This window comes from Gracilinanus agilis, chromosome 6 (assembly GCF_016433145.1).
Source record: "Gracilinanus agilis isolate LMUSP501 chromosome 6, AgileGrace, whole genome shotgun sequence".
NCBI lineage: Eukaryota > Metazoa > Chordata > Mammalia > Didelphimorphia > Didelphidae > Gracilinanus > Gracilinanus agilis.
Window position 1 is genome coordinate 14,105,596 of NC_058135.1, and position 27,862 is coordinate 14,133,457.

The 27,862-nt window shown below is 40.0% G+C and overlaps 1 protein-coding gene across 1 annotated transcript in view; it reads left to right on the top strand.

Annotated features, from left to right (window-relative positions):
• The window catches only part of GTF2E2 (general transcription factor IIE subunit 2), a 104,809-nt gene that overhangs the window by 43,579 nt on the left and 33,368 nt on the right, over positions 1-27,862 (top strand). Inside the window, exon 3 of the mRNA XM_044681535.1 lies at positions 20,560-20,651. Within this exon, the coding sequence (XP_044537470.1) occupies positions 20,560-20,651 (92 nt within the window). The remainder of the gene's footprint in view (positions 1-20,559; positions 20,652-27,862) is intronic.

The following is a 27,862-nucleotide window of genomic DNA, read 5'->3' on the forward strand; positions in this document are numbered from 1 at the left end:
AAACTTCAGGCTTCAATTAAGTTAACAGCTATTGAGTACCCATAGAGTGTAGCTCTGCAGAAAGTACAAAAATACACTCTGAGCCAAATATGAATTGACTTTTGAACAACCATTCTGGGTTATTTATATTTTTGTTCCCCTCCATTAATGCTGGTAATTGAGTTTATTATATTGGAATTTTATCATATCAAATACTGTTTGAAGGAAGTGGGCCATGGGCTGCCACTTGGAAATCTGTGTTATGTGGGTCTTCTTGTGGTAATGATAGCCTGAGAGAGGAAAATCCAGTTTCTGCCATCTGATCTCTAACCCCTTCATTCAGTCTCAAGTTCCTGGGCAAGCCCCTTGGCCTCTCATTGTAGCCAGAAGCTTGTCAGCCTTTGGGAGCTGGGGAAGTAATTCTTCTCCTTCCTCCCTCCCCACCCCAAGACAGGGAGGGGGAGCCTTACTTTTCTATTAAAGACTTGACACTTATCTCTTTGTCCATTTAATGTCCAATTATTTCCTACTTATATTTAGTTTGGTCTTATTCCTTAAGAATTGAGATTAGGCCAGTCAGGACAGAAGCCTAATGAACACATTTGAATCACTAGTCGCCAGGTGGGACGAGGCTGTTTGTCCCTTTGGAAGGGTTTGAGAGAATGGCTCTGGGAGTGACTGTCACACCTGGGCACCTGTGGGCTGTCAGGTTTTCCTGCTGGGAAGGAAAATAAGCATGGATTGTTGGAAGAGTCTTCTGAAATAGTATTAATATTAGATTATTGGTTTCTGGGTATTCTTCAACTGGGAAAGTAATCCCAGTAATAATAGAGCATACAGGGCATCACTTCCTTAAAATGAGATTTATTTGAAAGGAAAACAAAGTGGGACAGCTAGGTTGCATGGTGTATAGAGCACCAGGCATGGAATCAAGAGATCCTGGGTTTAAATTGGGCCCCAGACACTTCCTAGCTATGTGACCTTGGATAAGTCATTTAACCATGTTTGCCTAGACCTTGCCCTTCTGTCTTAAAGTTGTTGCTAAGACAGGAAGGAAGGAAGGAAGGAAGGGAGGGAGGGAGGGAGGGAGGGAGGTAAGGAGGGAGGGAAGGAGGGAACAAAAATAGTCATAGTAAAAAAAGAACCTTGATCAGAAGTTACACTCTTGTTTTCTGCTTTGCTTTTTTTTTAGAGGGCTGGAGTCTCTGGCCAATATAGTAATTTCAGACATACATTTATATGATGTATATCAGACTATGCCTATGTACATATGTACATACCACACACCTACATATGTTCATATACAATATATCCCAAAGGCACTTGTGGAACTTGAGGCATCCTGGGGGAGTGGAGCTAGGCATGAATATGGCTACCACTACATAAGCTTAGCTAGAAATTCAGGCCTTCCCTCTTCTGTCTGAAGTAATGCCTTAGTAATGCTTTTTGTTAAATCGTGATAAGACCTGAAAGATTTTCTGGAAGGATTTTTCTGGCTCTTAAACATTTTTGTGGGCTTTAAATTACTCTGAAGCGCTGCATCATATGTGATACTTTTTGTGGTTGAAACATTCTTTGTCTGTGGACCCTGGACCATGAATTATGTTTTTTATATTTCTTAATGGAATCTTCCAAGTTAGATTGAAGGAACAACTTCCAGAACAAGACTTTAAAAATATTTTAGATCCAGATTGAATTGCTTGTCAGCTCTGGGAGGAAGGAGGGAAAAAGGAAGGGAGACGATATGAATCCTATAACTTTGGAAAACTTATATGAAAATTTATTTAAAAAATTTTTTTAAAGATATTAGAAACTTACAACTTGAACCTTACAAATTTCTCTGAGATTTAGAAAGTTATATAAAGATAAATTTTAAAGAATCATTATTTTTGTTGACTTGTAGTAATTTCATATTTTTCACCACTGAATTTTACTCTGATAGGAAAATCTGGCAAGTGAAACAGAATTATGTCATTAGGCTTTTTTCATTTTCATTTCTGAAATTAAAATGTGAATGTATTACATTTAAAATAAATAATATAAAAAGTCTTTAAATTTTTTCAAAGCAAACAATTCTTTGCTACCCTTCTTTCCAGTCCCCTTTTGGGTCTGGGGAGTAGAAGCATCACTGCTGATGGCATAATTTTCCCCCTCCTGTAAATCTTATTCTTTGGTAGAATATTTCCATAGGGAGGGCAGGGTCATTGCACAATGGCTGGGTCAGATAAGCTCTTGAATATAAAACAATTGAATTGAGTTTTCCTTTGCATTTAAGGGTGGCACTTTAAATTTATTTTCAGTTATTAAGAATTTTTTTTTCTTCCCACCTCCCTTTTCCCACTGTGGGGAAAAAAAAAGAAAAACAAAAACCTCATAACAAAAAAGCATAGTCAAGCAAAACAAATTCCCATATTGACCATTTCTAAAAATACAGTCTCACTTATTCTTTGGGTAGTCTGGCACCTCTCTGGCAGGAGATAGACCAAAATGCTTTCTTCATTATCATGATTGTGGTTTGAATGAGAACCCTGAAAGAATAGTTCATTTTTACAATGTTGATGATGTCCTAGTGGAAATTGTTCTCCTAGTTCTAGTTACTTCACTTTGCATCTGTTCTTAGAAATCTTCCAGATTTCTCTGAAACCTCTTTTGTCACCTCTTTGAGCACAGTAGTATTCCCTGTATCCTAATTCGTTCAGCCATATCCCCTTAATGGGCAGTCCCTTAGTTTCCAGTGTTTCCCTCACCCCCCCCCCAAAAAAAAAAAAAAAAGAGCTACTGTATGAAATGTCTTTTTGAAAAATAATTGATCAGGTGGGTAGTGCTACAGTCTTTGGTAAATGGAAAATTGGAGTCTGGATTAAACTGAGTCACTGTACTTCATCAACTGGGAGCAAAGGGAAGCTTATTACTACTTTTTAACCAAAGTTTGTCAGATTTTGGATAACAGAATGAATACTTTCCTGGTCTTGGTTTTTTGTTTATAAATGCTTTTGTTCTCATAAGCTTTCTTGTGTATTTGGTGAGTATATTTCCTGTTTTTGAGGGGTGCCTTTTTGGGTCCAGTGCTCTAATTGTTTTGCAACTGGCAAGAGTGCTTGCTTGGGTAGTTTAACTTGCTGATGAACTGAACTCTGAAGAGAGATCTGGTTTCTAGATTCCAGTTACTTGACTAACAGGTCATTTGCTAAGAGGCTGAATAAATACCTTTGTTCCTTGGAGGGGAAAATAGCTGTGAAAATTTCCTTTTAAAATAATTTTTCAATGAAAATACAACTGAGTTCCAATTAGCGTTAATGATGAATGCCAGGGTGTGATTGCATATATTTGAATCCATACTTTTGGAAGTTATAATTATGTAAAATATATCATAGAAATATGCAGTGTGGAATGATAGAATGGAATAGATTCATGGAATAGATTCATTATTTGTACTCATGAGACCTAACTATGTAGATTTACTAGAGAAGGGAAGGCAAGACATTGGTTGGATCATTACTTTTATTTTTTAAATGTTATCCTAGAGCTATAGCATCTGCTAAACAAAGATGATTTTTGTGCTCCAGTAAAATGGAATTAGGTCTTTTTTCAGTTACCATCAGTAATTGGAATATATCCTCCAAGTCAGGCGCCATCTTTCTAAAACTCAGTTCATACTCTTTCGCCTTCAACCTCCCACTCTACCCCATCCCCCTACCCCAACCCCCTGTTCCATAAACACCAGGGCTTCCCTGTCTTCGCTAGGAGCAAATATTGAAAATCTTCTCTTTGGCTTGTAAAGCCATTCATAACATGGTCCCTTCTTTTCCAATCTTCTCACCCTTTGCTCCCTCCCCTCCATGGACTTTATGCTCTGGGGATAGCCTTCCTGACTGCTCCTGGTTCACGCCCCTCCATCTCCAGACTCTCAGCTATTTCTCTGGCTGTTGTCTCCCAGGCAGGCAATGCTCTCTCCTAACCTGCTTTCTGTTGCTTCCTTTTAGATTTCTCTTAAAATACCACCTTTGCAAGAAGCCCTTTAATGGGTCCCCTTTCCTTCCCTCCCCAACAGCTATTCCTTCTCTCCAAGATTACCTGTCATTTCCCCTGTTTCACTCTTATATTTACCTAGTTGTTGGCATGTTGTCTCTTCCACTAGATTATGAACTCCCGGAGGGCAAGGACTATGTTTTTGCCTTTCTCTGTATCTCCAGACCTTAGCACCCTGTTTGGCACATAGTAGGTACTTAATAAAGCTTAGTGGATTGATTATTTTGAGGTTTCTGATTCTGGAACATTATAGTAGCACCAAGAAGGGTGCTGGACCTTCCCTTCCATAATTGACCTTTGTGAAGACATGTTTTAATTTTTAAATGTAGTTTCCCTTTATTCAAATGGTAATTTTAAGAACAGTCCTATCCATCCCTGCTCTCAGATGATGTGATGGATATAAAATGACTAGCTCCATTCCCCCCTAATAAAAACATGCATTCAAGGTTTTCATTTAATAAAAATCTCTGGCTTGGATCATACAGTTAGAAGCAAAATTATTTTAGTTCAGTGACAGAAAAGGCTGAAGCTTTTGTGTGTTTGATTAGTATGATGAGCCTCTTAGCTCTTTTGTCTGTATTATGCTCAGAAATAGATTGTATTTTCATATTAATCCATTTCATTTTCTGAAATTTTCTACAGGTAGCATGCTTTGTTTTTAACAGCATAATTTAATTTGTATATATCAGAAAGCATCTTTCAACAGTATTTGCTTTTGGTCTAGATTTTTATTCAAGGAAATCCTTTGTCAGGACGGATAATGCTGCTGAAATGAAATATCTTGTAGAAGGTGAAATTGGCAGGCAGCTGGGAAGCCTCAGATCATTTCAGTTTTCTGACCAGGGGCTGGGAGGATTAGATTTCCCATACAATGGCAGAGTCATCAATTTCCTATTAAGATACAGAGAATAAGAGAGGGTCCCTAGACAGACAGCCTTTGGTATTTAATTGCAGAATAAAAGCCTATCTTTCAGGGTAAGAAATCCAGAGCACAAAAATATACCTTAAGAAGAATGCTTTGCTGATTTTCTTAACAAAATGTTTTTCTGATATGTCTGTCACCTAATTCCTCCATAATAAAAATGATAAAGACCTACCTGTTCTCGGCGGATGGATGCTGATGGAGCTCTGCTCTGGTCTGTTGGTAATGCAGTCTGGTGCACAGTTAAAATGGAGCTGGGCTACTATTGGTCCAATGATAATGCAGCTGACAATTGCCATCTCGTTCATTTGCATTTAGCCTTGCCATTTCTAGTGAAGATCATTCACAAACTTAAATGACAACTGTCTGGTGTACCCCGTTTTATCAGTTTTTTTCTGCCTTGCATTTTTTTTTTTTTTTTTTTTTTTGGTCTTTAAGCTTGAAGAATGGGGTGTGGTTTTGCCTATTTAAAATCAGAACAAAAAAAAAAAAACCCTGAGCCCCCTCTGCATTTTAGGATTTTAGAATTGTCTTTAGAGTAGAAAGAGGAAAAAAATAAAGGCCTAAATTGATGATTAGATAAGAATTTTTAACTGCATAACAGGTCTCTCCTGAGACTAGAGCAGCCCTCAGGCTAAGAAAGATGCCAGGGTTAGAGATCCCTGGAAACAAGCATGTAGAACTGACTGATCGAATCTACAGGTATATGAATAAATAAACTGGCCTCCTTTCATCAGTGTGTGTGCCTGACAAAGAGGTCTGAATGCTTTGTAAAAAAAGAGAGAGCCTCTGGGAACAGGGCTGGGTGTCATGGACTGGAGGGTCTGGGGCAGGGGAGCTGCTGCTGTTGGTGGGCAGGGCCTGAAGGAAAGGCCTCCCAGTCTTGACCAGTGAGATCAAGACAGAAGTAAAGAGGAAAGTCTAAAACCGGAAATAGACATTTTGATAGAACAACAGTTAAAACCGAATAACAGAGCACCAATTTTGGGCCATTGCTTTCTATTGTGTTCCATCTGTGCACTACTAAAATTCTCTTGCTAGCTGAAAAAAGTAATTTGTTATGCAGCATTCTCTATGTCATATTCCTTAAGTCTTTGCATAATTCTTTCTGTACTTAGTTTTTCCATTGCAAAAATAAAGTTTGATTTGATGGGCAGTTGATAGGCAGTGGGTTTTTTCATCCCAATTTGAAGCCGTAGATTGTCTCCATATTGGAGCCATAGATTCACTACTTGCATAAAGTAGCCACAAAATATATTTTTTTACAACTTTTTTTCCTGTTTTCCTGTATTAGTATATAAAATTGGTTTTGTAGTTTTTGTGGGTTGCTGGATTCTTTCTTAGAGAGCTTAGGCCTTTTTTTTAAAATCATATTTACTTTACGTAACAGTTCATTCTTTCTGGGTTATACATTTTATGAAAAACATTTCTGTATTGTTCATTTTTGTGAATGATCTTATAAAATCAAAACCTCAAAACATAAACCCAGATAATAAACAAATGAAAAATCATATGCTTTCATCTGCATTCTGACTCCCAACAGTTCTTTCTCTGGAGGTGGATCACATTCTTTGTAATAAGTCCCTCAGAATTGTCCTGGATCATTGTGTTGCTAAGAATTGCTAAGCCTATCACAGTTGATTATTCCATAGTATTGTTGTTACTGTGTACAATGTTCTCCTGGTTCTGCTTATTTCACTCTTTATCAGTTCACTTAGGTCTTTCCAGCTCTTTCTGAAATCATCCTATTCATCTTCCTTACAGCACAATTGTATTCCATTACCATCATATACCACAATTTGTTCAGCCATTCCCCAATTGAAGGACATACCTTTAGTTTCCGGTTCTTTGCCATCACAAAAAGAACAGCTATAAATATTTTTATACAAGCATGTCCCCTCCCTTTTTTTATTTATATATTTTTTAAAATCCTTAACTTCTATGTATTGGCTCCTAGGGGGAAGAGTGGTAAAGGGTGGGCAATGGGGGTCAAGTGACTTGCCCAGGGTCACACAGCTGGGAAGTGTCTGAGGCTGGATTTGAACCTAGGACCTCCCATCTCTAGGTCTGACTCTCAATCCACTGAGCTACCCAGCTGCCCCAGTCCCCTCCCTTTTTAAAAATAGCCCTCATAGTGGTATTACTGCATCAAAGATTATGCATTGTTTTATAGCCCTTTTGGCATAATTCTAAATTGCCTTTCAGAATGATTAGATCAGTTTATAGCTCCACCAGTAATGCATTAGTGTCCCAATTTTGCCACATCCCCTCCAACATTTATCATTTTTATTTACTGATATATTGGCCAATCTGATAGGTAGGAGATAATATCTCAGTGTTATTTCAATTTGCATTTCTTTAATTGAGAGATTTAAAACATTTTTTATATGATTATTGATGGCTTTGATTTCTTCATCCGAAAACTTCACATCTTTTGACCATTTGTCAATTGGGGAATGACTTACATTTTTTAAAATTTGACTTAGTTCTTTATATATTTGAGAAATGAGACCTTTATCAAAGAAATTTATTATAAAATTTTTTTTGTTTCCCTTCTAATCTTGGTTGCATTGGTTTGTACAAAACCTTTTTAATTTAATATAATCAAAATTATTCATTTTACATCTTGTTCCTTATCTCATTTGGTCATAAATTCTTCCCTTCTCCTTAGATCTGATAGGTAAAACTATTCTGTTTCCCTAATTTAAAAATTGGGCCTCTTGATATTCTACCAGCACAGTAGCAGCTACCTTCTTGTCTACAATCACATCAACATTGGACTTGGTTCTTCTGAACTAATTTTTTCTTCCTTTTTATTGCATGGATGACTAATTTCAATTTCCCTCAGATTTTAATATTTGTCAAGTAACTATCAACAATTTCTGTTTCCACCTTTGAAAATGATACTCATTATCTATTTGGTGAATGGGTAGACTTTTATCAGCTTCTTATAATTATTTACCAGATTTTTCATTTTTATTAGATATTTATTTTCATATATTTTTTAAGTTCTACTTTTTATTTTGGGTATACTACTTTGGATCTGTAAAATCTTTTTTTTTTTTTTTTTTTTTATGTTTTTATCTCAGTCTGTTGCAGCAGCTTTGGGACTTAAAAGAATCAGGCTGGCCAATGAGTTGCTTGAAGTTCGAGATCTTTTATTAGAAATACATTTTTATTTATACTAGGGAAGAAAAATAGGGGTGGGAGAGAGTAGTGCTGACAGGGAATTAGAGCAGAGGAAGAGTCTCTCTTAGTGTGGCCAGTGCATCTGTTCCCGGAGAGAGCTGCTCCCACCTGAGGTAGGTCTCCATTCCAAGGCAGTTTCCATTCTGAGACCTTCCAGACTCTGGGCACCAGAGGCAGGATGGTGATTTGGTAATGACAGCACGTGCAGAGGCTTCTTCCTACCTTTGAATCTAATGGGCAGTCAGGTACCTAGGATTGTGGTATCTCTTTGAGAAAAGAAAGCCCACTGAACACAGGGAGTGGGCTTTTTTTTTTTTTTAAGTTCAATTAATTAATTAATTTAGAATATTTCCCCATGGATACATGATTCATGTTCTTTCCCTTCCCTCCTCCCACCCCTTTCCTGGAGCCAGTGTGCAATTCCACTGGGTTTTACATTTACATGTGTCATTGATCAAGACCTATTTCCATATTATTAATATTTGCACTAGGGTGATTGTTTAGAATCTACATCCCCAATCATATCCCCATTGAACCATGTGATCAAGCATTTGTTTTTCTTCTCTGTTTCTGCTCCCACAGTTCTTTCTCTGCATGTGGATAGTGCTCTTTCTCATAAGTCCCTCAGAATTGTCCTGGATCCTTACATTGCTGCTACTAGAGAAGTCCATTACATTCAGTTGTAGCACAGTGTATCAGTCTCTGTGTACAATGTTCTCCTGGATCTGCTCCTTTCACTCTGCATTAATTCCTGGAGGTCATTCCAGTTCACATGGAATTCCTCCAGTTTATTATTCCTTTGAGCACAATAGTATTCCATCACCATCAGATACCACAATTTGTTCAGCCATTTTAACTTAGAATAAGCAGTGCTTTTCTTTTTCCACTCTCCACATTGCTCTTGTCCAATAAATAGAGGCCTTTTCAGCCTGGAAGTTTGTAGCAATTCCAGAATGAAACGGGAAGAAGGGAGCATGCTCTGAGATGAAGCAGCTTATCCCAAAGCATGACAGATGGCTATTAACTATTACGGACAGCAACCATTGAAGCTATTTGACCTTTCTTTATTTTTCTCATTGCTTTGATTCAGACTTTTTTACCTCTTTCCAAGTGAGACAAATAGTAGTTCCATTTCCTTTGTGGTTTTGTTTTGTTTTGTTTTTTAAAGTAATATAGTTAGATCCCTGTGAACTAGTTCTGATTAACATGTGGCATGTGGATTGAAACCAATTTTATTTTTGGCAATCCAATTTTTATAGTCTCATGTATGATTGTATTGCCCAGTGTTTTGTTTTCTTGAATGTTTCAGATACCAAGGCCTTGTCAACCTTTGGTTTTATTTCTGGATTCTTTGCTGCAGCCTTTCGTTGTTCTCTTATTCAGCTTTCTGTGTCTAGTTTTCATATGGCTATATTTTGAAGTCTTCATCAGTTGTTTTTTATAGCCCTCCCTTGCTGCTGGGCAGTTTGGTGGTATAGTGGATACAGTGCTAGGCTTGGAGTCTGAAGGATCTGAATACAAATGCAGGCTCACAGATACTTAATAGCTGTGTGAACGTGGTTAAGATGTTTCACCTCTGTTTACCTCAGTTTCCTCATTTTACCTCCTACCTTCCAGGGTCTTTGTGAGGATCAAATGAGATCTATAAAGTGTTTGGCACAGTCCCTGACACATAGTAGGTGCTAAATAAATGCTTGTTTCTATCTTTCCCACTTGCCAATTTATTTTTCTGTGTACATTTTTTTTGTTTGGTTTTAATCTAATTTTGTAAAGTAACCCATTCATTGCTTGAGTAGAATCTAAGAATTTGTAGTGGAAAGTGACTTTAACTGAATTGCCTCAAATTTAGCCATAGGTTGGATTTACTTTTAATTTTTCAGTTCTATATTTCTGTTAGAATTGTTTTAAGTTTGATTTTATATAGAGCAGGTGTGCCCTGGTAGTTGAATACCCATGTATTTTACACACACAGAATGCCATTTTTGTAAATGTTATTTTTTTATGTCAGTTATAGTGGTGAATGTTTTGCTGAGCATAATACATTGCCCCCCTTTTTATGTTTTACCCAAAGTTTTTATCCATAAGTCATTAAACAGGGTTATTTGTCTTGTTTTAGCTTCCTGAGTATCTTGAATCATCAAAGGAAGAAAGTAGTGTACTTAAAAAAAAAAATTTAACCACCATTGCTTTTTTTCCCCCATTGCTTATCCCCACTGCCTCCCCCATCCTGGACAACTTTTGTAACAAAGATGCACAGTCCAGAAAAGCAAATTTCTGCTTTGTTTATCTAATGGCTCATTCTGAATCTAGACTCTACCACCTGCCATGATGGCATGCTTCATTATTGGTTCTCTGGAATCCTGGTTGATCATAACATTGATCAGTTCTGAAGTCTTTCAAAGTTGTTTGTCTTTTTGGTGATGTTTTTAATGCATAAATTGTATTCCTGGTTCAGAATGCTTCCTTTTCCTCAGCATCATTTCATGTGCCTTCCCAGTTTTCTCTGAAATGATCTCATCCTTTCTTATAGTATGTTAGTATTCCATCACGTTCATTATGCCATTATTTATTGAATCAATCCCCACTTGAAGGATATTTGCATAGTTTTTACTTCTTTGTCATTACAAAAAGAGCCCCTAATTACAAAGTAAAGTAATTCAGAGGTTCCACCCCACATCTATCAGATTGGTAAAAATGACAAAAAAATTAAGATGACAGTTGTCGGAGGGCTGTAAGAAGAGTCACATTAGCATTGTTAATGGAGCTGAAGGGGATTTAGAATGATGCCTATAAAGTCTTTTTTAATCATAAAATTTTACAGTGTACAAAGAGCAAATAAAGAGGATTGAATATCAACCTAAACTTCTTTTATGTAGTGTTTTTCCAAAAATGTGTATTGAATTTAAGAATATTTTAACTATGTTCTGAACTTTTTTATTTTCTCATGCATATTTTTAGATGTTTTATTTCTTTAATTTAAAAAATCCCTTCTCTTCTCTCCTGGATTTCCTTTCCTTGTAGCTAATAAATATTGTTCAACAAAACACCAGCATACTGACCATTTCTGAAAATGTAAGTCTCTACAGTTCAGAGGTGTTACACCCACACAGTGAGGGAACCAGGTTTAAATGTCATTGGGAAATGTTTATCGAGATAGGTAAAAAGACAATACAACATAGGTAATGCTAGTTTATGGTTTTCTAAGTCAATATGAGGCCCCCAGTTTGAGTTTGGCACCATTGCTCTGATCCATCACAAGAGAGTTCTGAAGTCTTTCAAGATTGTTTTCCTTTCTGTTATTTGGTCATAATATAAATTATTCTCTTATTTTTGCTCATGGGAGACAATTTTAAATGTCAGAAAAGGTTATTATAAAGAAGGATTTTTTAAAATTAAGAAAGTATCAAGAAAACCAAGGACAAACTACAGCAAGTGTGTTTTTGCATCTACACATCTATAGTCATGCGCCTCTCAGAAGTAGGGGAAGGATCTAGCACCCTAGAGCCTTCTTATGTTTGGGCCAGAGGAGAGCCAGGGAAGCATGAGCCATGTGCCATGGTCAAGGATATGGAAACCCAGATTAGAGTTAAACCTAAAGGATTCATGTTTAATACATTCAATTATTTCTATTCCCAAGTCCCAAATTGAGGCTCCAACTTATCCCTCATTCCTTTTTTTCTAGGAATTTCAAGAAATGTCCCACCCTAAAGCATGGTGGATTAAAAGGGGGACATTATGGGTTCATCTTGCTTAACTAAATAAAAACTAGTTTAAGCTGGGAGAATCTGTCTGAAGCAGAACCAAGTCTTTTACTCATCAAGAAATATTACAGAAGGGCAGTCCTGACCATGAAGAACTCAATTTTTTCTCCTAGTCATTAGAGGCAAGAGCTAATTAATTATAATGACACCATCCATCACCCAAAGGATGGAGAAAGAGTGATGGGCCACTTCCATTGGCTAGTCACCAAATAGAGATGTCTTGGGATATTTAAGGGAAGGGCTGAATAAATGAGTTCTCCAAATTGTATTTAGAAATTTACATGAGAGGACTTCCTGGTTTTTGATTACTAAGAGGATCATTAACTGTTAGTTTATTGGTTATTGTTAGCCTAACCAATAAGTTGGTTTTCTTAACCACAAACTGGTCTCTTAAGAATTTTTAATTGTCACAAACCAGTGGCTGGAAAATGCATCTGTATCACTCTGATCCCAAACCAAAGTCAGAAACCTTTGGGGCTTGGAGGGCAATGATGGCAATGATCAGATCTCTGTGGCCATTACTTCTTTACTGCCTGTACTACCTGCCAAAGAGTATTCCTGTCATCCTTAAAGAACCCCAGGTGATCTATAGTCAACAAAGAAGATCTTCTTTTCAGAAGACCTGGACCTGATACAGAGTTTCTCTTCAGGAAGTTAGGTTAGAAAACAACAGTATATATAAGATAACACTGATGATAAAGAAATAATATGGATCAAGTGATGCTTCAGATAGAAACCTAGAAGAGAGTATCTTCTTGATATCTTAAAACAAAGGGCCAAAGAAAGCCACAAACTCTACTAGGGTATTCCTGGAAGAATACAAGCAAGAGTTACAAAATGAGTACTCTAGAGAAAAGAATGGGAAGAAGACATAGCTTAGTCTCAACAGTAAAAAACTCTCCTAAAGATTTAATCAGAATTCAGTGACTCCATGAGGCACCAAGACATGTTAGAACAGAATTGAAAGACTAAAGAAATGACAGAAATGTGGTGTCACATATAAAAAAACACCTTTCCTGGAAAAGAGATCGAAGAAAAATTCATCTAAGAATCTTTTACTATCCAAAAGCCTTAACTCTGAATAATATACAGTTAAATACTAATAAATGAGAGAACTAAGTGAGAATAGAAAGAATCCACTGCTCCCTTCCTGAAGGAGAACCAAAATGGAAACTCCTGGGAATATTGAATCTGAAATCCAGGGCTTTTAGATCATGATAGCAGCAGAACATTTTTTTCCCTTCAAAAGAGATTAATTTTCCTTAAAAAGCAACAAAGTTGACTGTGGGACTTGATTGGCCCCTATCAGGTCAAAGAAAAAAGACCAGTAGTGAGAGAGGTTCAATTTTTAAGGTCTGGTGGAGTCATGGAGGGCCCTTACAGGGAAGGCAGAGCCCCCTGCTTATTTTCTGAAGATCTTAAGAAAAAAAAGGTAGAGGGACAAGAATTCTCAATACAAAAAAGTGAAGAAGGAGGTGGAGCTTACTATTCCTGGCTTCCACAGGAGCCTCACTTCGGTCTTTTCTGGACCGCAGGGCATTTTAGTGCACTGACAACTGGAAGTCAATAGGCTAAATTCATTGGGGTTTGGGGAAAGAGGCTTTAAGAGGGAGAGTAAATTCTAGGAAGTAATTGGCATAAGCAAAAAAAAAAAAAAGGTCCATTTTCAAATGGTGGAGCTCCGGGAGTGAACAAAAAGAGAAAGAAAGGGGAAAAGATTTATTAGGCTAGAGGAAGTGACGTAGTACAGTAGACATAGATTGCTGTCATTCAGAATGCCTGGCACATAATAGATGTTTAATAAATGCTTTTTGACTCAAGCACACTCCTATCTTTATTCTCTCTTTGTAAAGAGATTGGTAGGAACAAAAGATTGGAGGAGGGAATATGAAAGAATAGGGTGGAACGAAATACACAGCTAAACAATTGGAAATGGGGATGGGGTGAACTAAGCTATAAAACCAAGTTGGATAAAATAAGAAAATAATGAAAGGTGAATAAGAAAAGTGCCATTATGGCTTATCCCCCTCCCAGTGCCTTTCTCTATTTTCCCCTGCCCATCCCCCCATCCCCTCTCTGATTCTTTTTTCCCTTGTTCTGCTTTCTCTCCCTCTTCTCCCTCCATTCCCCAACTGTTTCCCTCTCTGCCTTCAGCCATCTTCTGTTGCAAACTGTTTTGAGTTCTGAGAGCTGTCTGTGGGTGACACAGTGGTATTGTTCCCAGGCATGATCAGCCAATATTCTGCTGGGCTGAAAGGCCGCCATGGATGTGGGGCTCCTTTCAAGTGTGTAGAGAACCTCCGGTGCAGGTTCTCCTGGCAGAGGGGTTTTGGAGAGACCCAGGATGTTCAGCACATTCAGAATTTCAAAAGGGTGTTAAATCCAGCTAGTCCAGCACAAACATCAGCCCCATAAAGAAGATTGAGGAGACTTTAGAGTCTCAGCAGCTCAGTGGGCACCAGAAATGTAAGGCCAAGGCAATTAGGCAAGCCTGGCCAAAGGTGAGGTCCCTATAGTTCCTGTGATAAACATCGCCCCGTGAAGCCTACTTCTGAGCTGATGCCAGTAAGAACAGCTAACTCATCCATTTCAGTTCTAAAGGGTTTGTACAAAGAAAACTTAAATAGTTTAAGTAATTAGAAGGGAAACAAGTAACTGGGAAGTCATCTTTGTAGCAGGTTTCCCTAATAAAGGTTTCAAATTGGACTAAGTAGTAAGAAAAAAAATCAACAAGTCTTTAATCAGGAAAGGGATAGGTTCAGTAATCAGGCCACTGTCACAGAGCCCAGCACCAAAAAAACTTCACATGACCTGCACCCTGGGACTCAGGGGGACAGGGAGGAGGACATATCCCTGGGAGAATGCACTGTGCTAGATGATTTCTCCAAAGAACAATAGAACTTGGGGAACTAAATACCTTTTGGGGAACTAAGGACACAGGGAAGTATGATTGATTGGCATTACCATGATTACAAGGAAACGGGAAGCCCAAGACTGGATTATTAGGGATTATTAAAGCACTGATGCTTTACAGTGTATACAAAAGGGAAGGGTCCAGCCAAAGGTTGGGTTACTTAGGAGAGGACTTTGATACAATGGTAGAAACTACTAAGACAAAAGGGTACTTAACTTTTGATTTAGGTCTACCTAAGGTCTATTATTCTGTCTGAAATGGGCCAGTCTGGGACTTCCCATAGACTTTGTTCTCAGGGGACAGGGGCAGACTTGGGGTCTCCAGATTTCAGGTTGATAGTTCCAAGGCAGAAGAGAGGTAAGGGCTAGGCAATGGGGATTAAGTGACTTGACCAGGGTCACACAGCTAGGAAATTTCTGAGGTCACATTTGAACCCAGGACCTCTAGGCCTGTCTCTCTATCCACTGAGTCACATAGCTGCACCTCAATAACCTTTTGAGTTATTTTTGATTCTTTATTTTCCCCATCTCTGGTCAGGTGCCAGCCCTGCCAGTTCAGTTACTAAAATCCTCCCTTTTTCCCTTCTTTCAACCATCCTTCATACAACTGCCCAGACAGTCTTCCTATGGCCTGAATTTCACTATGTTACTCCCCCTGGTCCAGAAGCCTTCAGTGTTACCTAGGATTCAATGTAAACTCCTTAATCTTTCAGTTATAATTCTCCATAATCTGATTCCAGCCTACCTTTGGTGGTACAGCAGAGAGAATGTTGGGCTAGAGTTAGTAAGATCTGGATTCAAATCTGGCCTCATATACTTCATGGTTCTGTGACATACTTCCATGCCCCCCACCCTCGCAAGTCACTTAAATGCTATCTGCCTCAGTTTCCTCAACTGTAAATATAGGAATAAAAAGTAGTTTCTACTTCCTAGAGTTCTAAGGATCAAATGCAATAATAATTGCAAAACACTTAGCACAGTGCCTGGTACACAGTAGAAGTGAAAGCTATAGAAGTGAAAGCTATTGTTATAGGCACTCATATATAATATATATGTGATATATATTATGTTAAACTGGAAAAAACACAGAACTATTAAATAGTCAGAAAACCCAAGTCCTTAATCAGGAGAGGGATATGGTACAATCTTTAATCACACAGAGCCTTAAGGCTCTGGCTAATGATGTGCCACCATGCTAGATGACAGTTTGGAGGAACCATGAAAATTGGGAAACTTATATATACCTCTTGGGAAACTGAGTAGGGGAAAGTATGGTTCATTGGCTTTACTATGGCTTTACTATGGAAGAAAATGAGGAGTCCTAGATTGTATTATCTGGCTGGGCTATTTGAGAAAGTATTTTGAGACAATAGGATAACCTACTAGGACAAAAAGGGTATTTAACATCTGATTGAGTCTGCTAGCTCCACCTAAAGCACTTTAAGGTTTATTGTTAGTCTGAAACTCTGAGTTGGAGTTTTCCCAAGGGATAAATTCTCATGTGACAAGTCAAACTTGAGGGCTCCAGACCTCACATTGCTACAAACTTGAGGTTCTCAAGATTAAAGTTTCTAGATTCCAAGTTGACAATTATTATAGGTCATAAAGTGGACAGAGTATCAGGCCTGGGGTCAGGAAGACCAGAGTTCAAATGTGGCCTCAGGTACCTCAGGCAAGTGTCTCTGGGTAAATCCCTTAACTTGTATTAAGTTAACTTTTATAAACTTTTTATAAAGGTGAGCTGCTATCATTTTTTTTTCCATGACTCCTTTTCATGTACTCTATATTCCAACCGAATTGGCTTTCTCAATGACCTAGGCACTGAGCATCCTGTCCTCCTCACTCATGCTGGGTCTTTGTAGTTTCTCCTTTTTCATCTCTGCAGTTCCATGTTTCCTCAGTGCTGACCTTGCCTTCTACTCCTTTTCTCCCATATCATCCCTCCCTCAAAAAAACCTTTTTTGTATTCTTCCCCTTAGCAGATGTGCCTAAAACTTGGTGTTTGGCCTCGTCTTTCACACTGCCTCCTTCCTTGCATTAGGTTCCACTCTACATGTCATGGTGATATGGGGGAGGAGAACCCCTGAGTTCAGGAAGGATACCTTTCTCAAGAATGAGAGGACTCCGAAACTTAGCTTAAAAGTAAAAAAGAGATTTATTAATTACATAGAATTATTGGCTATCAAGACAGCATGAGTAAAACAANGCTTCAGTTCAGAGGTTTTTATATTCTTTACAACAGTGAGTACACGAGGTTATGTCTTGGTGTGGATATAACTCTAGAGTCCTAAGCACTTAGGTAATCGTTGGGGTTAGGGGTCTACCTGAGACCCTCAGGGTTTAGGCTATCAAGGTATGGCCTGGAGGTGTATCTCTTTGTCTATCTCAACCTAAAGGACATTCAAGGATTAAAGTCTTATTGTAGCTATCCAGTGTTCTTTGGCTTGGGAGTCACTAGGACAGAAAGGGGGAAGGGAATTTCCCTGTCTAATACAGTGCCCATGCTGTCTGTACTATGCCCATGTCAGTGGGAACCCTCTCCCCTCAGTGTTAACTTTTTGAAGGACAGGGACAGAATTCCTGTAGCCATTGGGTGGGGTCAGGGATAAGTAGGACTGTCCATTTATTATTTTTTAATATTTAATGAGGAGTCAGACTCCCGTGGGATGTCTTTACCTTCTTCCTGGACATAGTTATTTAGGTTGAGATGGGGGAGGGAGAAGGCCTGAGATGTAAAACTAAGAAGAGAGAAGGTTTGAGAATCTTAGATCCAAAAAGAACTTGTTGGTGCCTATTTAGAGCTGAATCATTCTGTCTGTGCATGGCAAGGTCATCAGGTAAACCCAGTGGAACAGCTCAGCTTTTCTTTCCTTTCCTTCTCACCACACAAAATGGTTATTAGGTAGAGAATATTCTTTGTAGAAAATTTGTCCTCACCTAAGTAGTGAGTGCAGCAAGCAGTTACTATGGGCCATTCAGAGAAAATTAGGAATAATTTTGAGGTTTCATAGAGTGCCTTTTGGAGATTAAACTGTTTCCTTGTAATTATTGTGACTTAACAGTACGACTGCACCAATTCCACAATAACAATTATTTGGAAGGCATTTTGTTTGAAGAAGTGGTTTATCTGTGATTTACTTAGCTTGTCTGAGGAGAGGGAGTCTGAGTGTTGCTGTTGCTACTGTGTTCAACCAGATTTCATGGGCATTGGAAAATGTGTATTGCCCCATGTGCCCATTTCCCCACTTTCTTTTCCAAATTTCAGCTGTTTCAACTACAAAGTTCGTACTGACTTAGGGTTTAAAGCAAAAGAGAAAATCCAAAAATAATCGCTAGAGTAATTGTATGTGGGTGAAGGTTAACTTAAAAAACTTCTGGACTCTAGGGGTTTGTTGGAGAACTAAGGGTTTCCTTTTATTTCTGTTTTCTTCCTTAATCAATAGAAATAACAATGTTGAATCAGTGAATTAATTATTTATGAGGAAGCTGGGAGATGCAGGGACTGGGAAGAAGCCAAGGATATATAGGCTAGTCCAGGATTGCACTTTCCCTCTCTAGAGGGGTAATTTAGTTTTGATTTTGCCTTTCTTTGTATCCCTATGATGCCTGGAACATAGGTACTTGTTTGATCAATGCTGGATGACTTGGCTTGATTCTAGTGGGAGTTGGATATAGAGAGTGGAACATGGCTTCTGGAAGCCTTGGACCCAAATCCTAGCTGAAACACTGGCAGTGACTCAGAATGAGTGACTCAAATTCTAGGTGTCATTTGTAAAACAAGAGTTTTTGATTCAGCCACCTCCCAGTTCCCTGGCAGTTCTAAGTCTAGGATCCTGTGATCATTGAAATAGACCTGGTGACTGGTTTGAATTGCTGAGATAAAATCCCTGTGTACCCAAGCAAGAGCTTGTGCTCCCTTGGGGAGACCTTTCTTCTCTGGATTAATTATAATCTATTCAGGGCTGGGTGGGTGCTTGTGAATAAGAGAATATAGCCCCTGAGTGGTACTGAAGGGTGGAGGCTAGGAGTCTCAAGCAAAGCTGGTCTTTGTTCCTCTTTGGGGATGAGCAGCCATATATCCCAAGCTTGATTGGGGTGAGATTCCTGGGCAGCTTCACTAGAGACTGAGGGTGCTGGTAGGCCCTTTGTTTTTGTGATCATTACATCCAAACTCCTCTGGTGAGCTCCTTGGGTGCTTGGCCAGCAGGGATTTGGAATCTAGAAGGTAGCATATTGTGTTTGTACATCAGACGCTTTCCTCCCTTTTCACAGCCCTGCCTATTGAATTCCAGCATGGTGCAAGGTTTTGTAGGCTTCTTTTTCTCTAGCTGTATATAAGAGGATATTAGGTGTATTGTCACTGTCATGTTTCTGTTTCTTCTATCAGTTACTCATGTGTCATGTAGGGCAGGTCAGACTGCTAGTGTTGTCAGGTCCCCTTAGCTCATAGAAAGGGGCCCATAATCTTTAGAAACCCTTCCAGCAGATATGATGCTGTCTTGGTGAAAGGGGAGGCTTCAAAGGGACAGCCTGGTTTCCAGGTTCTTACCCACATAGCTCCCTTCACAGGTAAGCTGCTACATCTCCAAGCATAGTCATCCTTTCCTGTTGAAATTTCAGCTCATACCAACCTTCCTCCCCATGTTATCCTGTGAGTCTTTCTTTGGGATCCCTTTGACTTGGACATCATTGTCATTTCTGGTGATTAAAGTACTGTTGCTAAGCAAGTGACAGCTGGTTTGATTTTTTTTCTTTTCATGAACCCCCCCCTCCCACTCCCCCTGTAGTTGATCCCCTCTGAGTGGGATGTACACTCAGCAATCATGAAATCCCCCCCCCCCCTTGTCAGTATGGGAGGTTAGCACTGCACTATGTAGGAATAGAATAAAGCCTGTGAGTAGGATGTGCTTCCACTAGCAATTATGAATTTTCCTCCCCCTTCCTCCTCCTTCATCCATCATTCTGTGAGGTTAGGATGGTGCTGTGTAGGAGTAAAATGAAGTGAGGCTGGCAAGGCAGAGGGACAGCTGAATTGGGGGGGGGGGAATCATCTAGCAGGCTACTACTTGTCCTTTGTGGATTGGGGGACTCCTTTTCCTCCTGAGACTATTTGAAAGACTTCTTAGAGATAAGCACTGTGACACAGAGAAGCACCCGCCTCCCAATGAATAAAGAGTTGGCCTTGAAATCAGGAAGGCCTAGCTTTGGTCAGCTCACCCCTCTGACCATGAGGCTGCCTCTGAGTGACCCAGGGCCAGTCCCTTCAGCCCTCAGGGCTCAGTTAATTGACAGTAAAGTGTGGTGTCTATAGATTCAGATCTTGCCTTCAGAGGATCTTCTCTGGGAGCTCCTTGGTGGACTCCAAAGTCCTCCCAGCAAAAAAAAAAAAAAGCAACAGCATAAAATTCTACTTGGGGAAAGAAATCTCAGTCCAAATTTGAGAACTGCCCTGTGATAAGATGTTTTAAAAGAAAAAAAAACCAAATGTATCACTTTGGGTTTGCCTGTTTGGAAATCTACAATTTTGTCCCTTCCCTTAGAGGGGAAGAAGGATAGAGAATTCGAATAGGTATATGTTACCAACATTTTGTAAACTGAATTTAGCGAAGAACAAACACTCAAATAAAAATCTCTTACTGGAGGGATTGGTGAAGGAGGCAGATCTCCAGCTGCTTAGAAGGCATATACAAAATCGAAACCATGAACTTTAAAAAAAAAAAAAAAAGGGGGGGTTTAGAAAATGTCTTCTCTTGTTTTCTCTTCCAGATCACAGTAATGGATCATTTAACTTCAAAGCACTCTCTGGAGGCTCGGGTTACAAATTTGGAGTCCTCGCGAAGATTGTAAATTACATGAAGGTACTAATTACTTGCTTTAATAACAATAAGTATACCGAGGTATTTTCTATGCTTTCTTAGAAAAGCAATATCCATGGGTGGTGGTGGTGGTGGTGGTTGTTTTTACTTGTAGTCTTATTCCTAAATTAACATGGACTTATTTTAAACCCAAGAAATTCCCCTTAGAGTTAAGTTGGATCTTTTAATGCCTCCCAATCCGTCACTTACCTAACTGGTATGGAACCTGCTAGATGCCAGACTTCGTGGTAGGTGCTGGGGAAACAAAACAAAAGTGCATGTATCATTGCAAGGTACCCAGATACTTCTGTTTTCAGTCTCAGGAAAGAGCCAAAAGTGGATTTGTTATGTTTAAGAATTTCTTGATATGAATTGACTCCACATGTCTGAGGTTAGTAGGGGTTATCTCTGAGAGGGTTCAGTTATAATCTCTATGCAGATGATTGGGGAATGGGAGTGGAAGAAAGGAAGAGAGAAGAGGAATCACAATCCCTCATTCATCTGGTGGCCTAATATTGAAAGGCCCTAATCACTGTTGAAGGAGAAATAAAATATAACAAAGTATGCTAGGATTCAGTAGATATTCTTTTGCACTGTGGCAATAACTATTGGTCGCCCTCGATAAGAAACACTTGCAAATATTATCTAAATGGATAACATTTATCTAAATGGACTTAACAGTTGTAGAGATATTTGGTTGCCATCCCCTTGTCTCCTGTCCTTGAAAACAGACCGTACCAGTTCCCTGGCAAATATTCTGCCAGAAATCCCCTTTTCCCATGGTTGAGGCTCCCTTCTATTTCTCCTCCCTCTCCTGGGAAATTCTTTACTTCTCTATTCAAAGTTGCTCCAGAATATTGTATACTCTGGGAAGTTGAAGCTGCTATCAGCTGGCTGATGATACATTCCTTTGCTTTTGGTTAGCCTCCAGTCTTCAACCCATAGTCTCCAGACCTACCCCACACACATACCCTAACTGATGACCCAAGAGACCTTATTTTTCTCTGGAGACTTGGAAGTAATCCTCCACAATAGTCCTGTATTGCCAGCTTTCTATTAGACATGTGGAGCTGAATGTCCAGGGAACATCTCAGACTTCAACGTAATCCAATTTGAATTCACTCCTTTTCTCCCATCTCCTTCCATGTTACAGTCTTTGCTGTTATTCCCAAAGACACCACTGTCCTCCAAGTGACCCATGTTTGCAACCTCACTTTTGTCCCTTGTCCAGTCATTTCTTCCTTCAGCATATCTTGTCTCCATCCCCTTTTCCCTACTCTGAGTGACCAGGCTAGTTTAGACCTTCATTGCCTCAAGCTCGGGCTCTGTACTCATTTTTCTAGGCTCCCTGCCTCCAGGCTCTCTCCATGCCAGCCTATCCTTCCTCAGCTGCCAGAGTGATTTTTCTAAAACTTGTATCTGACCATAACCTTGCCCATGTCCTCATCTTTGTCCTGTCTTAGTATGATAAGCTCCATTGGTTTCCTATGACCTGTAGTATCAAATACAGACTCCTTGCAGACACACTGTGTTCTAGCCTTGCTGGCTGACTTGCTCTTGCTTGTCAACTACCTTTCATCTCCCATCTCTGGGTTTTCGAATTTGCCTGGAATGCCCTCCCTTCTCTCCTCTTTTAGAGATTTCTGAGCTTCCTTCAGGACTCAGCTCAAATAGCATCTTCAGCCAATGGTCTTTCCTAATTAGCCAAAGATTCTCTCCATTCCCCTTCACCCTCTAGGTTCTCAACCTTCCCACTCTGGGCCTTCATTGCTGGTGCATATGTTGCACCTTGAGGCCAAGGTTTGCTGTTGCCTATCTTTGTCTTTCTGGTCCTTAGTATAGTGCCTGGCTCAGAAGAGAGTAAGTGCTGGTAAATATTTTTGACTAATTATTAGCTGTGTGTGACTGTGGACAAATCTTAGCCTTAGTTTCCTCATCTTTATGGTGAAGGAGTTAAACTAGATGGCCTCTGATGATCCTATCCATCTCTAAATTTATGATCCTGTCTGGCATGTTCTTCATATAGGGGCAGCTAGGAGGCACAGTGGATAGAGCACTGGACCTGGAATCAGGAAGATCTGAGTTCAAATGCAAGCTCAGACATTGACTGGCTGTGTGACCCTGAGCAAGTCACTTCATCTCTCTTTGCCTTGTTTTAAAATGGAGATCATAATAATAACACCTAACTCCCAGGGTTATTGTGAAGATACAATGGGACAATACTTGTGCTTAATAAATACATCAATTTTCATTTTATCCAAGGCCTTTTGTTGTTGTTCAGTCAGTCAGACTTTAAGCCCCTATTATGTAAGATGCTACAAAGAAAGGGAGATTAAACAGTCTTTGACCTCAAGGAAGTTAAAATAAGAGGAAACACTGCATATATAGACATGGCAGCCAGAAGAGCCATATTTTAGTTGGGAAATTGGAAGAATAATGAATAGAATCATAAGAAAACTGGTTGGCAGCCTGTTTCCACTAGCCCTGGCTATATTGATTTGTTTATAAGAAGTTTCAGAGTTAGAAAGACTAGGAGAAGATTGTAGATATGGAAGCAGGGTGGGTGGCAAGAAGATGGCAGAGAGGGCTACTAGGACACTTTCAGCCAGCCAGGCAGATATAGTCAGCCCAGGGAGGTCACTACAAGAACTCTGCTTTGTGTCAACTCTTTTGGATGTGTCAATTCCATGCTATTAAATTCTAAAGCATCATTATCAACTTAACTTACTTTAGAATCATCTTTAATGGATAAGTATATAACTAGCTCTGATCAGCGCCTCTGCTAGCTTCTGTTTTTGCTAATAAGGGTTCCCCTCTTATCCTTTCCTCCCCTGCCCACATTGTAAAGATTTTGGACCTTAGATGATCCAGGTATTAAATTCTCTTGTGGAGCCGATAATAAAAACCATTGAACAAAACTAACTTACACAGTGTCCCTGTCCAAGAAATAGGCTTCATTTTCTGCTCTCTGGGACCACTCTTGGTCATTCATGTAGGACCCCAAAGTTATGACACAGGAACTAAGCAACCACAAGCTAGGGACTTTACAGTTAGAGACTTTTTTGAGAACCCATGGTTCATTGTGGCACAATGTAACTAGGCTCCTGGGGAGATTTGTGTACACCCTACAACTAGCTTAAAAGCCCACGCTTCCCTCACAAGGTGGTCCAGGTTGGCACATCAGATTCTGGTGGCCTGGACCCTAGCTGGAGCTAGCAATAAAAGTTCTTGTTGCTTTTACATTGTTGGAGTAGACTCATCCTTGCAAGAGGGATCTGGACTGGGCACAACATATGGGGGCTCTTCTGGAATCCCCCAAGGCTTGGATCGAGAATTCACCAACATAGGAACTTAGGTTGGGAATTCCCTCAGGAAAAATCCATATCGCTAGTGACGTGGTGGTCCATATGGGGATTGGCATACCAGAGGGGAAAGGTCTGCGAATTCTTGGTATACAGCTCATCTGAGGGTTTATACAAAGAAGCCTATTGCTAGACCAGGATTCAGGGCCAGACTACATACCCTCTGGGGCCCTGTCCTGATGTTGGTTGTTCCTTTGGGACTTGCAGGGTGGGTTTTCCTGGACCCAGAAGCTGGCAGACTGAGCATTCCTTTCGTAAGAGTCTCAGCAGGAAACTTGAGGGGTTAGAGTCTCCTCTGGCCAAGCAGATTTGTGTTGTGAGGAAGATTAGTTAGTAATTAATTAAGTATTAAGGATGGACCTAGCAGGAAGGACTGGAGCATTCCAAGATGGAATAAAGGAGCAGGAAGTAGGGCTTATGCTCTGAGAGAGACTCCATTAGTGGTTGGCACAAACTGTTGCTAGCCCTGGGAGATCTCAGAGTTAAGGACACTCTGCATCCTGATTCCCTGGGATCCTGAGTGGTGGTGGCATCTAGCAAGGGGACAAAAACTACAGAGCAGCACCAAGTGGAGGAGAAGTTTGGGATCTGGTGGACAGCATCTCAAGCATGCTCTCTCTACTTGGATACCTTGGACCACCTTCGTTTTTGGCATCTGTAGATAACCGTGAGAACCCTCACAGTCCCCCTTAGCCCTTTAGCTGTGCTGGTCAAACCTGGCTGGAACCAGGTTTGAAGCAGCCCTCCCAGTGACTCCTGCACTGCTCCTTTGGCCCTGTCTGCTTAGGTCACTAAAATTATAGTAGACAAGTCATCTCCTTGCCCTGTGGTTTTGCCATTTAGGTTTTAGTGTAGAATTCCCTATCCCATCCTTTTAGTTTCTCATAATTAAACTGTTTAAAACTTTTACCTTGCCTGCTGGTTCCATAGACTATGGCCTAGGGTGAGCTGGGCCAACTGCCATTCTGACAGTTAACAGTTAATACCAGCTTAGCAGTGAACTCTGGTCTCCCTATCCTGGTCCTGTCTCTCCTTCAACCCAGTGTGTGTACCCACAACCATTTAGATTATATTTTAACATCCCTGGTGCCCATCCCATCATCTTTTTTACACTTGCTGGCAGTAGACTGAGCATTCCTTTCATAGGAATCTCAGGAGGAGTTTGAGAGGTTAGAGGCCCCTCCCACCCAGCATTCTGATGGAATGAAGTTCACCTCTGACAAAGACTCCTTAAGGTTCAATATCCAGTCAGAAGAGTCTGAGAGTGTGAGCAAGAATATGTGTTCAGCCCTCTGAAAACATCTTTATAAGCCATTTTCTCCACCCACTAGCTCTCCCACAGCACACCTCAGGAACCAATCATAGTTCCTTAATTTGTCTGGAACCACCCAAGAGGGCAGTGCCTAATGGAATCAATTTCCTGTCTCTGAGGGTATGTCTGTACTTGCACATCAATGGTAAAGGATCTTTAAGTTCCTGATTTTGATCACATCAAAGGTCACAGATCGATTAAATTAAAGAAAACAAAGGGAGGGTAATTCCCTTTTCACACTTCCTTCCCCTCCCTTCCCTCCCTTTCTTCCCTTCCTTCTTCCCTTCCTCCCCTACCTTCCCTCCCTTTCCTTTCTCATGCCTTCCCTCCTTCCCCTTCTTCACCTCCCTTTCCTCTCTCACTCCTTCCTTCCCTTCCTTCCTCCTTTCCATCCAGCCCATGTAATGGTTTTAAGGCAAAAGAGTGAAAAGGGCTAGACATTGGGGATTATGTGACTTGCCCAGGGCCACATAGCTAGGCAGTGTCTGAGACCAAGGGACTTTGCTTTCTGATGTAGACCAGTATAACATGTCACTAACCCCTGACTATACACTGATGCCTTGGTAAGGCTTGCCTCTCTTATAGCCTGGGTGTTGTGTCTGTTCCCACCCTCCCCAAAGATGCTCCAGTGCATTTCCTGCTGTCCTTGTCTTGGCCCTCTCATTTTGTCCCACTTACTCTATAAGGAACTGCTCCGTGTTCAGTTCTTGCTTGAGAATGAGTTTCTGCATCCTTTTCTTTTTAACCTTGTCACCTCCCAAAGAGTCTGTTTTGCTTTTGACTATTGCCTCCCTTTATCTACCCTTCCTCTTATCTCCCTGCCCCCCATTTCTTTTAATCCCTTTCCTTACTACTATTTTCATTTTGGGTAAGATGAATTTCTCTACTCAGCTGTTGTGTATATATGTCCTTGTCCTCGAACCAGTGACATTCTAGTCTTCCCCTACATCCCCCTCCATTTCATAAACTCTTATTTGTCCCACTTACATGAAGCAATTTTCCCTATTCTTCCTCTTACTTCCCTCTTCTCCCAGTGTATTCCTTTTCCTCATCCATTCTTTTGAGAACATCCCAACATCATAGAATGACTCTTAGGATCCTCTGACAGCCCTAAAGATTATGAAGTTCTTAGAGGTTACTGTATCCTATCTCAGAGGAATGTGTCATTTATTGCTATGAATACAACCCTTTCTCAATATAAGAAAATAAGCAGGTTTAACCTTATTATTAAGTCCCTTATTGAAAAAGAAATATTTCTCTTAAGAGGAGATATGTTGGCAAGAAAGGACCCAGATGGATTGGTGATGAAAATCCCAACTAGGGACCTTCCCAGGTCCAGTGAAACGCAAACCCCTTGAGACTATATGAAAACACAAGTTTATTTTGCTTATTAAGGTTAGAGAACTGACAGGTAAGATCCAAAGGGTCTCTGTCTCTACAAAGCTCAATCTCCACCCACTTCCTACACTCCTCTCATGAGGAAGCCCTTCAGATCTTCTTAAGCCCTTCTTATCAGCTCCCTGATCTTTCTAAGCCTAAAAACCATCTGATTGACTATATTAGGAATTCTAGATTTTTAATCAACTAACCTTAGTTGTCTCTAAAAGGGCTAGTGAGAATGGACTCACAAATGGATTGAGTCCTTTCCCAAGCCTGGGGTTGGCGTCTTATGTAAAAACCCAAAGTCCTAGATGTTAAACCCTTTGGTTTACCTTAGCCAAATTGACACAGCCAAATTATCCACAGCACTGTAGGGAAACCCATATCTCTTCCTAGGTATGTTCCAAGCCCAAACCCTCCTAATTTCTCCATGAAACTAGTCAGGGTACAGGAGCTAATGGAGCAGCTGTTCTCCCTTCTAACTCAAGGAAAGGACCGTTGTGTAATGGCAGTTAATTCAGCTAACTCCCAAGACCCTGCTCTGCAATGCCTTCTCCTTCTAGAATCTTTTCCCAGGGTTTGTGGGTAAATTCTCTCTCTCCCTTTTAGAGACAACTTTTGCATTTTTCCCCTATCCCTTATCCCTATACTTACATTATAATTTAGCCCTCATTTTACATTTTAATGCTTTCATTGACTCCTATATATGAATGTCAGAATTTCTATTTATCAAAAATTCTTGGAAATTCTCTTATTTCATTAATTACCCATTTGTAGTCCTACCTTGCCTTCCCAAATATCATTCCAAGCCCTCCATTCCTTTAACATGGAAGCTGCTAAATCTTGTGTGATCCTAACTGGCTCCACAGTACTTGAATTCTTTCTTTCTGGCTGCTTATAGTATTTTCTCCTTGATCTCAGAGTTCTGGATTTTGACTCTTAAGATTCCTGGAAGTTTTCATTTTGGAGTATCAGGAGATTCTTTCAGCTTCTAATTTGCTCTCTACTAATACAAATTCTGGGTAATTTTCCTTTATAATTTCTTGAACTATAATGTCAAAACTCTCTCTTTCTCCCTCCCTCCCTCCCTCCTTCCTTCCCTCCTTCTCTCCCTTCCCTCCCTCCTTCCCTCTCTCCTTCTCTCCCTTCCTTCCTTCCTT